This window comes from Phaseolus vulgaris, chromosome 11 (genome assembly GCF_051622355.1).
Source record: "Phaseolus vulgaris cultivar YP4 chromosome 11, ASM5162235v1, whole genome shotgun sequence".
Lineage (NCBI taxonomy): Eukaryota > Viridiplantae > Streptophyta > Magnoliopsida > Fabales > Fabaceae > Phaseolus > Phaseolus vulgaris.
The window spans coordinates 50,400,740-50,414,816 of NC_143508.1; the positions used below are offsets into that span (position 1 = coordinate 50,400,740).

At 30.5% G+C, this 14,077-nt stretch overlaps 1 protein-coding gene across 3 annotated transcripts; it reads right to left on the reverse strand.

Annotated features, from left to right (window-relative positions):
* Positions 1-1,002: 1,002 nt before the first annotated feature.
* On the reverse strand, positions 1,003-10,199 carry LOC137817927 (leucine carboxyl methyltransferase 1 homolog). 3 transcript variants are annotated; one of them, XM_068621154.2, is made up of 13 exons: positions 10,051-10,199; positions 8,317-8,405; positions 8,080-8,222; positions 6,864-6,911; positions 6,557-6,638; positions 6,009-6,111; positions 5,147-5,267; positions 5,005-5,052; positions 4,436-4,519; positions 4,235-4,299; positions 2,471-2,522; positions 1,679-1,717; positions 1,003-1,273 (listed from the first exon to the last, which is right to left on the reverse strand). In XM_068621154.2, the coding sequence occupies exons 1-13, from the start codon at positions 10,125-10,127 to the stop codon at positions 1,220-1,222; spliced, it is 1,005 nt and encodes a 334-aa protein (XP_068477255.1). In that variant the 5' UTR covers positions 10,128-10,199; the 3' UTR covers positions 1,003-1,219. The 3 variants fall into 3 exon arrangements, 1 of the variants encoding a protein (XP_068477255.1); XR_016517261.1 differs by lacking the exon at positions 5,147-5,267; XR_016517262.1 differs by lacking the exon at positions 5,147-5,267 and having other exon boundaries at positions 5,005-5,146.
* Positions 10,200-14,077: the final 3,878 nt, after the last annotated feature.

A 14,077-nucleotide genomic window follows, 5' to 3' on the forward strand; every position in this document is an offset into this window, starting at 1 on the left:
AACAATATCACAAATATTACAACTCGACCAACATTTCAATCTTGTTTAACCCATGGATTAGATGATTCAGTTAGAGTTTGGCCGACATTTGAAAAAAAGGTAAAAATATGTTTTTCATTCCCAAATTGTGATAAAGAATTATATTTCATACCAGAAGTATAGACCTATTATTTCCTTATAATGTTATCCGAAAGTATAGAACTATTATATCCCTATAATTTATAAAGTTATGTAAACGATATAGAGGAGAATAATCTTGCTTCTCTAAAAGAATAAAGAAACAATAAACCAACTAAATTTGAAGAACTAATTGACCTCGCATCAACTACAGATATGTTCCATCACTTTGGGGAATCAGAAATTCTCCAGATATGTTCCATCACTACAGAAACATCCTTTTTAGTTGATGTAGCAAAACAAATCAAACTAAGCAAGTGACTTATAAACCAAATCAAATAAACATAACATTAAGGAATACAAACAAGTCTTTTTTAAGAAAACTAAGTCATGATACAGAATCCAACAAATGAAGACTTGAGTTTACATGAGTCACAAATGTTTTCCTACAAATTTAAATGGCTCTTATCATATTTTTTACAAAGCCTTAACATCTTTTCTAAGCAAAATTTATTCAATTATAAAACTCTTATAATCTTTTCTAGTCAAAGCATATTTAGTACTCTAATGCATCTTAATAAAGGTTTTTTTTTAAGATTAAAAACAAATTATGATTAAAATTTAATAGATTACATTTAGTTAACCTTTTTTATCTATTTTTTATTCCACAAAATCAAGTACTTCAAATAAATTCATATCTTCTTTTTATAATTTTACTATAAAGATATTGATATTTTAATTAATCCTTTCAAAAATAGTTTATCTTAAAACAACTTTTCACTTGACATATTTAAACATATAACTTCTACATGACAATAACTGATTATATATGTACTCATTATTATTCCAACCTCTAAAAAAATAAGAATAATCTATAGTAAAATATTAAAATAATCTCTTGGAACACATGTATAATCATTGGGCTATATTCTGATACAATATATAACAAATTTCTGAGAAACTTTTTTACCAAACATCTCCAACTGAATGAGCTGGCACATGATTCCTGTATTAACAGTTACAAAACTTCCAACCACATATGGCAACAAGGAAGAAAAATATAATATAATATATATGCCATAGAGAGTACCCTCGTGCCTCATCATGCAGGAAGCTCACTCTTGTCATCAACGAAACCAAAATCCCCAAAAAGACCCTGCATAATGGAAGAAAACCAGACCAGACAATAAATTCTTATCCACTGCTTGTCCCTCTAAACTTCCATAATACATCAAGAAATAGGAGAAATGCAATAAATTTACTCTTACTCATCACATCATATTATATTTTCATATTAGCTCCCAAAGAAAAAAAAAAAGAAAAAATAAACTTTTTCCACATCCATAGCTTGTCATTTCATCATCATATTCTAAAATAGCCAGAAGATGCTAAGCTACAAATAACTAGGCCTCCAAATTCAATCCACTTAAAATGTTACAAAAAATAGCCACTTGTATATTTAATTTGTAGATTGATTGAATCGATTTATTTTCTCATACTAATTAAGAAACCTATACCAATTTGGTACGTATGACCGAACAAAAAATGATCAAGATCATACCATGCCATCATTGATTGCATAAGCCACACAGTAGTGCTCCTGAAAATCAATAGTACAGAAAGAAAATTCAGATAGTAGTGGAAGAAATAAAAGAGAAACTCTTGACTTTTGATAACAAAGCATGTTTTGACTGTGGGTCATGTCACCAATTGCTTGCATTAAACCGGGCTAGTGATCACATCATACATTTCACTTTAGGGAATTTCTTCATGCTCCCCCATACTTCCTTCTACCAGTGCCACAACATACAAAATTATCAAAGTGTCTATGTCATAACATCCCAACAATTCGAAACTATATTCCAAACTTTGCAATCTGGAAATGTTCTGGATTGTCTGATCTGATCCATAATATAGATTTGGAAAATTCATTCCATATTACTAGATCCGTAAACCCTTACTAAGACAATAATTACAAACTTTCTAAAACATCAGAATGTATTTCCAAATAGACTGTTACGGAACATGCAATCTGGAAGGTCTTTGACGTGTTTCGAAAGGAGTGGGGTCTTTTATTTAGGTAATGGACAAAGGTATTTTACTAAAGGCACACTACAGCTATGGGGTGCCAGAAGAAACTAAAGGGGTGGAGAAAGACACTATGGACAAGGGTTTTCTACTCTGAATTTATTCAATCAATTCCTAGATAGAAGACACGAGGACAACCGCAACTCACACCCCCACCTCAAAAGAGAGCAAATCAACTCTGGTCTAGTCCTGTCCTTCAGAGCCCCAGCAAAATTTATAACAGTTTTATAGCACCTAACAACAGGAATAAAAAAAATGGAGTCACCTGCATCATGTACCACTCTTCAAATTCATCAAACAACTCCAGCCGTTCAATCCTAACAGTAAAGAATAAAAAAATTAGTTTATTTTGACATAATTTACAAAAACAACAGGTTAACAATCAGGAAAAAACTGCCTTTTTGTATGAAGACATATACTTTAGTACATAATAGAAATCAAATGGCTCAATCGTAAGATATTGGTGGAACATTATAGGGGTTAAAATCTTAATGGGAATAAAAGGCCAGACAAAGGACCTCCGTAATAAAGCCAGGAAATGAAAGTAAGAAGAAAAAGCAACTACTGCAGTCCAGATGCCTACTCAAGCAAAGCTAATGGAGGACCACCACCGTTTCCCCCTCATGAAATTTGGTTGCCATCTTCTATTATGTTTGTACACCATGACTTTCACATTAATAGACCAAGATGAAATACTCTATTTGTTCATGTACGTAAAGATGATGTTTTCCAAGTGTATAACTCTATTATTTCATTGTTTTTATTTGCAACGATTTCCAATTTTTAAGAGTGTTTAATATATATCATTACTAAATCAGTGTGAGATTTGTCAAAGAAAAGCTATTTGTTTGAATCCAATAATGATTTTGAATTCTCCCCACCTCAATGTTCTCATTTGTATTCCCACCAACCATACTGATTTGTTTGATTGTCAATCAAAGCAGTAATGGAAAAGAAAAATATTACAAATGGAAATAGCCAAATAACAGCACAATACCAAAGTAAATTTAGAATATACAGGAAATATCTCACAACATCAGTATTGTATTAGAATATTTGAGCATCTTAGATTACCTTTTAGAAGTCATTTCCATATTTCATTATTTCCACATTTATTTACTTATTTGATTTAATTAAGATTGGAAGTCATTCCGTATTATATTTCCATATTTATTTCCTTCTTTGATTTTATTAAGATTGGAAGTCTATAATTACTTTAAGTGTGAATGTATTGTATTTTGCATCACATTATAAATGACAACTGAGCCCAACAGTGTCATGCATTGCATGTAACTGACTTACCAAGCGATCAGGTTTGTTGTTGTTTGTTGTCTCTATTCTCTCTTTTCCTTCTCACTCTAAATCCATATAATTTCAATGTGATATGCAATACATTCACCAACACTAGAATAGAATATACTTCCATTGTGGGATTGCTGGCAAACACTGCAATGCCAACATTACTACTGGCACTACTTATTTGAAGCTAAGAGACATGATGGAAGGGTCCAATACAAATTGATAGGAACCTAGGGAGAACCACACCACAACAAAAGCTAGTTGTTGTAATTGGAAATTCTAAATTGATAGGAACCACACCACACACTAGAATCCCATACTTGGCAATTGGATCCTATATTTAAGAGCAGTGTCAGAAACACTCTCTCTTATAGGCTAAAATTTATTGGACTACAAAATCAGGAGGGTTATTAAATAAGTTGTGGGATCCACCAAACTATGCAATTTCCAATAAATTTCAACCAAGAAAGTGTTCAAAAGAATGTGTTAGAGAGTGTATTACTAGGCTCCTAGTATTTCTTTATATTTAATGCTTACTGAATAAAATAGATAAATACATATAAGCACACACCTGAAAAATCCATTCAGTATTGGACCAGAAATGACAAGAGGACCATGTATCGAGTATCAACTATTAGTTAGTTAATTGCCTCTAGGAACAAAACACAGCAAATACAGCTTTTGTAAATCTAATAATACACAGGCTCCCGGGTTCTATTCAACAGAGTACCTGCGTCTCTCTTGAGCATCAATAAAATCATTGTAAACTCTCTGCATGTCCCATGCAACAGATTTCTGATGCCCACACAAAAACAAACAGAAAGAATGTTAATATGTTAATGGTAGAGAATAAATACACATTAAGACTACATCATGTTTTAGAAGAAACAAACACCAAAGATATATTTTCTTGCAAAAGTTACAAATATACCTGCCATCCCTGGTCCAGAAATAATTTTTCCTTCGCATGTAAAGTTGGTGTATCGTAAATACCCAACAGAGCACAACCTCGAGACTGATGCAAAACAGAAAAGACAAATTATATTATAGTTTTATACACATTTTATTTGATAACTACAGTTTCATACACATCAAAGATACTTTTAATTAATAATTATAGTTTAATACACATCAAAGATACTTTTAATTAATAATTATACTTTTAATTCGAAACATGACTTCTTTAGTCGTGTTTTAAAATACAATTTACCCATGCTGGCAACTTATTTCAAATCTACCTATACTGTGCAATTTATTGCAAATCTATCCATTTCAGGGTAAAAAATAGAACCAAAATTGAAAAAAAAAAGGTACTCCAGCTTGCTACCACTAATTGCACCCTTATAACTACAAAAGCAACATAACTGCAATTAGAGGGGGAAAAGTGCAAAGTACATTTGTAGTGCTAGATAGAGAAAAGAATTCCACTTTTGGGAGGAGACATATCAAGGTAGACTAAAATTAATCAATTTTAACCTGAAATACATAGTATATCCATACCTCCAAATTTCTTATCATCTGCTGCCCAAAAGCATCATCAGGGAGGATCTGTTAAGAACGTACCATACACGCAAAAAAGATCCTACTTCATTCCCATGAAAGTATCAGTCGTAATAGAATATGAAATTATGAAGGCTGTTACCTGCTCATAAAGAAAAAATATTGCAGTAGAAAACGTTTGAGAAGCCCAACCAACAATTCTACGACTAGAATCTGGATCCAAGTAGATCAGAACACATTCTGAAATTATAAAAGTTGGCAGACTGATAACAATAACAGAATGAATCAATTTATCATTCCTTGGTCATGAAAAATGTGAGTATTAACTGAAATTACAACTAAACTACACACATACACACAAAAATGCAAATTAGGTAAAAAAAACAACAAATTACTAAATTAGTATCAAATCCCTCAGCATAAAAAGTAACACCTACATTTATATCACAAGTTTAGCACAAAACTATAAAAAGAAAGTGAAAATTAAGAATTTTTATGGATGAACTTGGTTCCTCTCTGGTTCTTTTCCGTTTTCTCAAATAGATAATCATTGTGAAGGGACACAGCATTGATTTCCAATTATAAAACTCAGAAGCATTATCTTCAAAGTCATTGTCAATTTTAAAACTTGTAGATCATATATACTCTTCGTGTTTATATTAACAAACTTTCATTGATATCAATGGCAAAGGCATTTAGAAATGTCACAAATTTGTATGATTAAATACAATATTTCTCTCCAACTATAAAATTCCGAAGCATTGTTTTTCATAAAAATAACAAGAGACAAAATTCATTAAAGAAAAACAAAGTAACAGGACATTTTGTCAGCACAACACACTTCATAACCTTTTTTATTTAAACTTTTCAGATTCCAAAAACCTTTTTATTATTTCCAAAGAAGGGGCTAATACCTTCAAACAAATTATAAATTATATTGTAAAGTAATAGAATTTCCCAACTGTGACAGAGAGGCAAAGACAGAGCTGACTCCCAATACATACCTTGGATCCATAGCAGCAACAGATATAATATCATTTAATTGTTGTACATCACGCAAATCTGCAGGGACTAGTTTATATTGAGCACTGATCACTTCTCCTTTCTCTGGCAGAAAATGAGAGATGCACGCATCAGATCTAATTAGAAGTAATCATGAATTTTATCTTTCAGTATTGATGTTACCAAAAATCATAATGAAAAAACTATGTTGATTATACCCTCAAACTCTGAGACAGTTTTTCGATGTTTGTACTTTGTAGTTCTAAGATTAAGCTTGGGGACCAAATCAAAGTTCCTCAACCTTCTGAATTAGAACTTTTGGTTCATCCATGAATATTTTCTATTGCAATTTTAATATAGAGATTTGAAGGGCCATAGAAATGTCTAGGGTTTGAAAACTTTAAAGGGTGTGAATTTTATAACTCTTAATTTATATTGACACTTCAGCACCATGCGCTACCACAAAAGAAAAGGACATCACCACAATAAGAGAATACAAATTATCGGAGATGTTCCTTCCATATAAAGTATCATATTCAGCATTGCTTACCTCTTGATATGGTTGCTGTTTCACCAAGTTTATTCCTCAATTGACTGCAAGTCTCGATAAGAGCTGCCTTTTTACTAGTTACCTAGATTACAAATACAATGGTGACAGTTAAAAACTTACAATTTAAAAAATATATAAATCATTCTCTCTTCATTTTACAATTAGATATGAATTTAGTCAAAACAGACAGTATCTATGCATGAGTTTCTAGACAAAATACATGTGAACAATCCCACTCAGAACCCAAATCAACTAGAAATATATGTTGCATAGAAACTAAAAATTTGAAAGATATTCAAGTTTCTACCTCCTTAAAATCCACTTCTACATACAAATCTGGTGCTTTCCCCTCGTCCTGCCATGAAACAATTTTTAAGTTATGACATGACTGTACATTAGCAGAAAACTAGTTTAGTGAAGCTAAGCAAACAGGTTGCCAGGAAAAAATGGAAATAATGATAATGAGTAACAAACTACAACATTTCACAATTTCCATCCACAACCTGAGTCACATGGAGGCTACTGTAAAACAGCTTAAGCATCCAATGAAGTTGCATACAAATAAATTTTTGCATCTTGGATGTGCATGGGTGAAAGAAGAAAGGATTCTTCTTCTTCACTACCACACAACAATAACTCTACACAAGTTATTAAAATAATAGGAAACACAGAAACTTTAAGATGCTTATACAACAGATTAAATTAGGTACAAATAAAGTATTTTTTGCACACATATTACTATATAAAAAATATACACTAAAAACTAGGTGAAGCATGAGCTCATTTTACAATATGTACAGCACTTCAGCAACCTTGCCCAAAACTAGCATGAAACAGATGGAAAAGAATAAGAGATGGACATGGAGAATTCACAAGGCATGGATAGACTATAGAATATTGCTTACATATTCTTGTATTAGAATATTCGACCACTCATTAATTCAAATTCAAATTATACTGAAAAGACAAGTCCAAAGGCCTTGAAATTTATTAAAAGGTAATTAGTGATTTAACTAGTCATTCAACCATATTCATACTTTTCCGCATTCATCGTCTATTTTATTTTTCTCAAAATACACTGGTCTAACTAACCTACACAGTTCTGAAAGGAAAATACATTCCACACAAAAGAACAAAAAAAATATTCAGCCAAAACAAATCTGTGGCATGAGAACTCAAGATTAAGAATAACTCATGCTCACAACGTCTATGTCTTGTGTAAGTAAAGTACAAGGTAATTATTATAAGCACTTGGGGAACCCACCATTAAAAGCTAGCAAGTTAGCGCAAGAGCACCAACAATAATGAAATCTAAAGTGCCTTCACGTCCTTTAAAACACAAAGTAAAAAAAAAAATCTCTAATATTTAAATGCAAAAGCATTGGATCAATATTAGTTCAATCCAAACCATCACTTAACCCACAAGGCACCAAAAGGACAGCTAACCTATAGTTTAAAAGTCAGAACCTGATTAATTTTTAAGTACAACATACACAGTACAAATCACAAGGAAAGCCAGGCACCTGCAACTGAAAATACATTGTGTCAAAGCCTGCTCCAAGTGATAATATCTGCTTCTTTATTGGGGCCTCTCCATCTGCCTTCTTCTCAACATCAAGAAACTGATAGAGAAGTTTCCTAATAGCAGCCCAACGAGCAAAGTAACCTTCATACTCAAACAATTCAAATGCATCAATAAACTAACAACTTGAAGGATGGGTACTTAAACAAGTAAATTACTTAAAGAAGCTAAATCCTACCCCGATTAATAATTGGAGATCTCCTCACAGGCCTTCTCACAAATAAATGAACATAATCATCTTTCATGTAGCCCTTTTTTACACATGACCTACAGCAGTTTGTAGAGAGCAAATAGTCACTATATAAGAATAATAACAACTATAATTCATTAGAACTCAGACGAAAACTGAGTACAAGATGAAAATTTATGACTAAAAAAGGGTGAGAATAATACCAACATAATCGGAATCAATGTTACATGGATTTTGATAAGGTTTGTGATGTGGGACAGGACTTTTTCCAGTACGCAGAAAGGATAGGTAGATCTAATCATATTGCTATTATGGATCAAAGTCCATGTAAAATTTAGACCCATTTTCAATTTTGAAACCCATAGCACATATATTTTCAATTGGTTTTCTATAATATTTTTAAAAAAATAGATGACTGACTTCTTACACACGAAGTTTCAAACTCTACACAGTTTCTTCTCCGGTCTACAATATTTGTAAAACAATAAATAGATGACACTGTAACCATAATATTATATCATTTAAAATTAAACCAAGCTGTTATCAATAACAATTCAGATGGTCTGACATAATAGCATTTGAAAATAAAATAAACAGAGAAAATATGTGTTTCATTGTGTTTGTTTCATTATATAAAATTTCACACTCACTCCGATAAAAGTAATTTATCCTTCCAGTGTTTCCTCAAAACCATGTCATGAATAAATAACATTCACTTTACATGCAATACATTGTTATATTTCATCAAAAACCCAAAGCAGTTTCCCCGACCATAGAGAATTCCAATACTGGGACAAGATTTTCCTTCATTAGTGCTTATGCTATAGGGACCCTGTAACTTAACCTCCTGCAATATTCATTTTCACAGGTAAAAAATGCAACTTTTCCATTGCATCATCCCTTGACAAGCCATCTTTAAGAGAAAGCTCCATAGAAACTAAGGTGTATCAGTATACATTAAAAATTTAGAACTAGTAAATGACCTAAAAAGACAAAGTCATCAATTACGAGAATGAAGCAATTCCCATACACTAAACAAAAATAAATAAATATCTCATTTTCTTTAGAAAGCTACTTAAGAGGGCTTGCAGAATCATACTTAGGACAGTGTCTTAAAAAAGGGGGGTATATAACTTATAACCACTATCTAACTATTGCCTATGTTGCATGTCAACAAACATTGCAGCTTCTAGACAAACCTAGGCCCTGTTGGGATAATTCACCATGAGCGCAAGCCAACAAACACTGCAGCTTCTAGATATAGGCTCTGTTTGGATAAATTATACATAAGCACATGTAGGAGAAGAAAATAAGACAGCAGAATGTAATAAGTTTCCCCAACCCCAATAAGCTACATCAACCTGTACACTTAACTTCTGTTAAAGTTCTCTCGCCAACTTCTCCAAAAAATTGAGTTGCAGAAGTTCATTTTAGCTTGTAAGGGAAAGTTTATCCAAACATTACCCTATTCCTAATCTACTAAAATGGGGAAGCAAAAAAAAAAGGTATTGAAATAAAAAAAAAAAAAAAAAACACATGAAACAACAACTCAAGAATGTTATTCCCTAATCCCTATCATGGTGAAGAATGAAAATCCCAAATAGCTAATCAGTAAACTAAAAAGGCAAAAAAAAACATCATAGTTGATTTCGAAACAGCAACAATTGCATGATAAGAAAAATAAGTCCAATGTGTAATTATTAATTGAGGAGGTGCCCTTACAATTTACTGGCGGATGCGTCGTCGTTGGTGGCTTGCACCGCCGCATTGTTGCGTGAATCGGCCACGGCGTCTGTCATCGTTTTCTGACAAGGCGAAATCTCTGGTTAGGTTATGCCTGAAAATGAGAAAACAGAAAGTGATATCTGGATAGAAAAATAAATAAATAAATATTGATGATGGCTTAATAAAACAAAATCTGATGAAAATTCTTAATTATTATTATTATTATTATTTATCCTTAATTAAAAACCTATTATTTTCCCTTAAAACAAGTTTTTTTAAAAGTGATTTAAATAACGTTTTGATAAATAAAATAAATCGACTTATATAGTATTCTTAAGATAAAAACAAAACAAAAATATATTTAAATATATGTCATTATCCGTATTTTAAAAAAATTGTAAATTTTAACCATTTCTCTGTTTTTTTTTTATCTAATTTTAACCATTTCTCTATTTTTCATATTGTTTTTATATTTCCAATCAAACATCTTTATTTTGTTATTTATTTTCATTCAACCTGTTTACATCTCTTATATCAAACAAAAACAGGTGTTAATAATTATTAAACAAAAATAAGCTTTTGTTCCTAATAAGTTTTAAATTTACATTTTGCTGCTCATCATGAAAAGTTATCGTTATGGTTTCTATAAAAAAAATATTTATATTTTTCGATTTATTTTATTTCGTACTTGATTGTCATTAACTACTAAGTATGAATTATATACTATTTTTTTAAACAAGTTTTTGGTTCTTAACATTTTTGGGAATTTTATTTTTTATTCTCAATTTTTGTTCTCATTTTTTATCTTCATCAAATTTCTAATTATGTTTATTATTTTTCATTTACTTCTTAAAGTATTTGTGTTTTTTATATAAATAAATGTATGTGTATTTGTAAGAGACTAAGATAGTACGTCTTACAGACTCTGAACAATTGATTACTTTCCTTTAGTTGCGTTTTCCTTCCTCTTCTTCTTACATTTTGATTTCGATCAAGAGAACACTTACAAAATATTCTCTGACATTCGAGTGAGTATTCGATATTTGGATGTTATTAATGTTAGTCTACTGCTTGGAACCGGGTCGAATGATCCTAGAATCTTCGATATTGAATACCGACCGACTTGTATAGTATGAAATAATCGAAAAGTAATAATTAAATTTAAAATGTGTGAATCTTTAATTTAAATAATTAAGTGTTTAAAGTATGAATGATTTGTAGAAGTGAATGTATATTTAATTAAGTGATAAGAGTAATACTCATGGGGAGTTTAGATATTAACTACAATTAGGTTTTAGTTATGTTGAGCTTTTGTTTTTGTTAAAAAATAAATAAAAATAAAGAGCTGTTGGGTATCAGAAAGTTTAGTATTTGGGTTTTGAGTTTGACTGTTGAAATGTTTTGTAATTAGGATTTTCATGTTTAAAGTGATCTAGAAGTTCATTTTATCTTCTTAATTCATCATCTCCTTCAAATTATATTTTTCTTAATTGATGATTTTAGGTTAATACGTGCATGTAATTTTTGGAAAACAAATGTGTTAGTTAATGATTTTTTTGTGTTAATTGTAAATTGAGTATAAAAGGAAATATTTGTATGTTATGAATTGAATAAGATGGTAGGTTGTTAAATGTATAGATATATATTACTTTAACTTTGTGAAATTAATGAGTTGTGATTTTTATTTAAAGTCTTTAAGTGACAAGATGATGGAATCAATCTAGTTTAAATTAGCTTCAAAATTTAATAAAGATGATATAATAAAGTATGAGATTGAACAACTTGTTATTTTGGTTATGTTGTTAGTTTTTCTATTCCTAATTCTATATATCTCACTCAAGCAAAGTTTATCTCTTTTAAGGAGGATATGGACTCGATAACATGATTTCAACTCAAAAGTTCTTCTCTCAAGCGACCAAATATTGTTTAAGTGAGGAGTCTCTCAGTCAACTGTTCACTAATTATTTCACCAAGGAGATCATTATATATGATTTCTATTATACTAGAGAATGTAGCTTAGGCAAGGGGTTCTTACTAATGTGATATTCCTTTTTATTGAATGATCATAAAATGTTATGTCAAATAACTATAGTACTTATTTAACTTACATTATTTATATTGGTTATTGAATTATTTTGACATGAGATGAATAAATGTTTAGTGAGAATGTAATGAAAATGATTTATATGTTTAGGTGTAGTTGAGATTTTCAATTTCCTTCCATTTTTTATAAAGCTCAATCCACACACATTTACATAAAGGTCTTCTCAAAATAACTATTTCCTATTAGTTTGTTTACTTTAACATTATTAAAAATATAACATACTTTAATTGTTGTTCTTTTAGTTGATTCAAACTCTAACTAGTTTAGTTACATAAATTAGGATAGAGTATATACATATTTTTTTTATTAAAAAAAACACCAAATTGCTCACTAAAGAAAGGTTATGTCTTACGATAGATATAAGCTGGATTTACTCCTTTAGGTTGCTCTCAAACATGAACAATGTTTTTTCTCACAACTATAAAAAAATAATGATAACTTATGATTTTATGCTTGTTTTATTGCAAGACTTTCATCAATCTTTCTTCATGAATATCTTCTATATATAAAACTTGAGAAGAAAATAGTCATTACAAGTCTTTTGTAGATGTTATGAGGATCTTCAAAAAACTTCTTCTTCTTATTGGGTCTGCCCATGTTCAAGTTTGGAGAAGCATTAAATGCATGACATGAATTTTTAAATGTGATTCTCTTATCTGAGCAACATAAGAAAGCCACCAAGGCTAAACATGGCTAGGTCAAAGTGTTTTTTCAAAGTTGGACAAAAATCATGGCACCGTACAAGACAAATAGTCTTTTCAAAGTTTGGATGGTTGATGGTGTGAAGTAACTTTAACATATCTTCCAAAAGATATTTGATGTAGACATATGCTCTTGAGATCTTCTCGTTTAACATAAGATGAAGACTTTCTCTGTAAACACAAAATAAACATAGAGAATATTCCGTGAAGAATGTTAGTTTAAAAATTATGTTCATATCGTTTAATTAAGGCTTTCTTTTATCAAATGAAACAAATAGGACACATGTGTTGTTTGTGTTCGATAATAAATGAAACACTTGTGTTTGTCGTGATCTAATATTAATAAAGTCTTGTATTTGTTGGACGAAGTATTTCCATGATTTGAACTTAACTGTTAAAAACTTAATCAAAACAATTCGAGTTCTATTGAATTTTAATTTAACAATAACACATTAAATCATACCTTGAATCCAATTCAAAAGTTGAGCAACCACCAAAAATATTTAACATATTCCTGAAATTTCATACAAATATCACATATAGAACAAATATGACTATCAGTTTTATGCAAATTAACATCCAAAGACAATCTATTAAAAATTAACTTCCAAATCACCAAAAACCTAGTCAAAGGAATAAAAGTCTTCTAGATTTTGCTCAACCATGAATTAACTGTTGAACCAAGTGGTGTTCAATGTTTTGAAGAATCCAAATCCTTTTAAGGATGTTGAAGCCTCTGCTTTGCTTGGTGTTGTTGTGCTGGTTTAAGCTTTGTTCTGGGGTAGTTTAATATTGTAATCCACCCTTAGATTAAATCTCAAGCAATTAGCATCTCAATCTTTATCAAAGTAAAATGTTTTTCAAACTAAGTTAAAACAACCGATTGTTTTGTCGAAACAACCGATTGTTTACACTTAGGTGTTTTGAGAAAGTTTGAAAACTGTTTTTGAATGGTGAAATCTGTTAAGTAACAAAACAACCGATTGATTTGAGGAAACAATCGATTTTTTATTTTGAAACCATAACAGAAAAACTGTTTTCTTTGACTGAGCTTTAAATGCTTTAACTGAATACGCTCCAGTCATTAAATGCTTTGACCAATCTATTTTAAATGCAATTAAGAGTTTGTTAAGATTTGATAACAAACTATATCCTTGAATATATTCTGAAAAACTGTTTTTAAGGATTAAGAATCTTGAGACAAAGTTTTTAACTAAGA

What these genes read in the sequence shown, in the direction of transcription:
- LOC137817927 (XM_068621154.2), bottom strand. Translation starts at nt 10,127, where the DNA reads ATGACAGACGCCGTGGCCGATTCACGCAACAATGCGGCGGTGCAAGCC. An exon ending in GACGCATCCGCCAGTAAATT is followed by an intron (nt 8,406 to 10,050) that starts GTAAGGGCACCT and finishes AAACTGCTGTAG; the next exon opens with GTCATGTGTAAAAAAGGGCT. An exon ending in AAGAGTGGTACATGATGCAG is followed by an intron (nt 1,718 to 2,470) that starts GTGACTCCATTT and finishes ATTGATTTTCAG; the next exon opens with GAGCACTACTGTGTGGCTTA.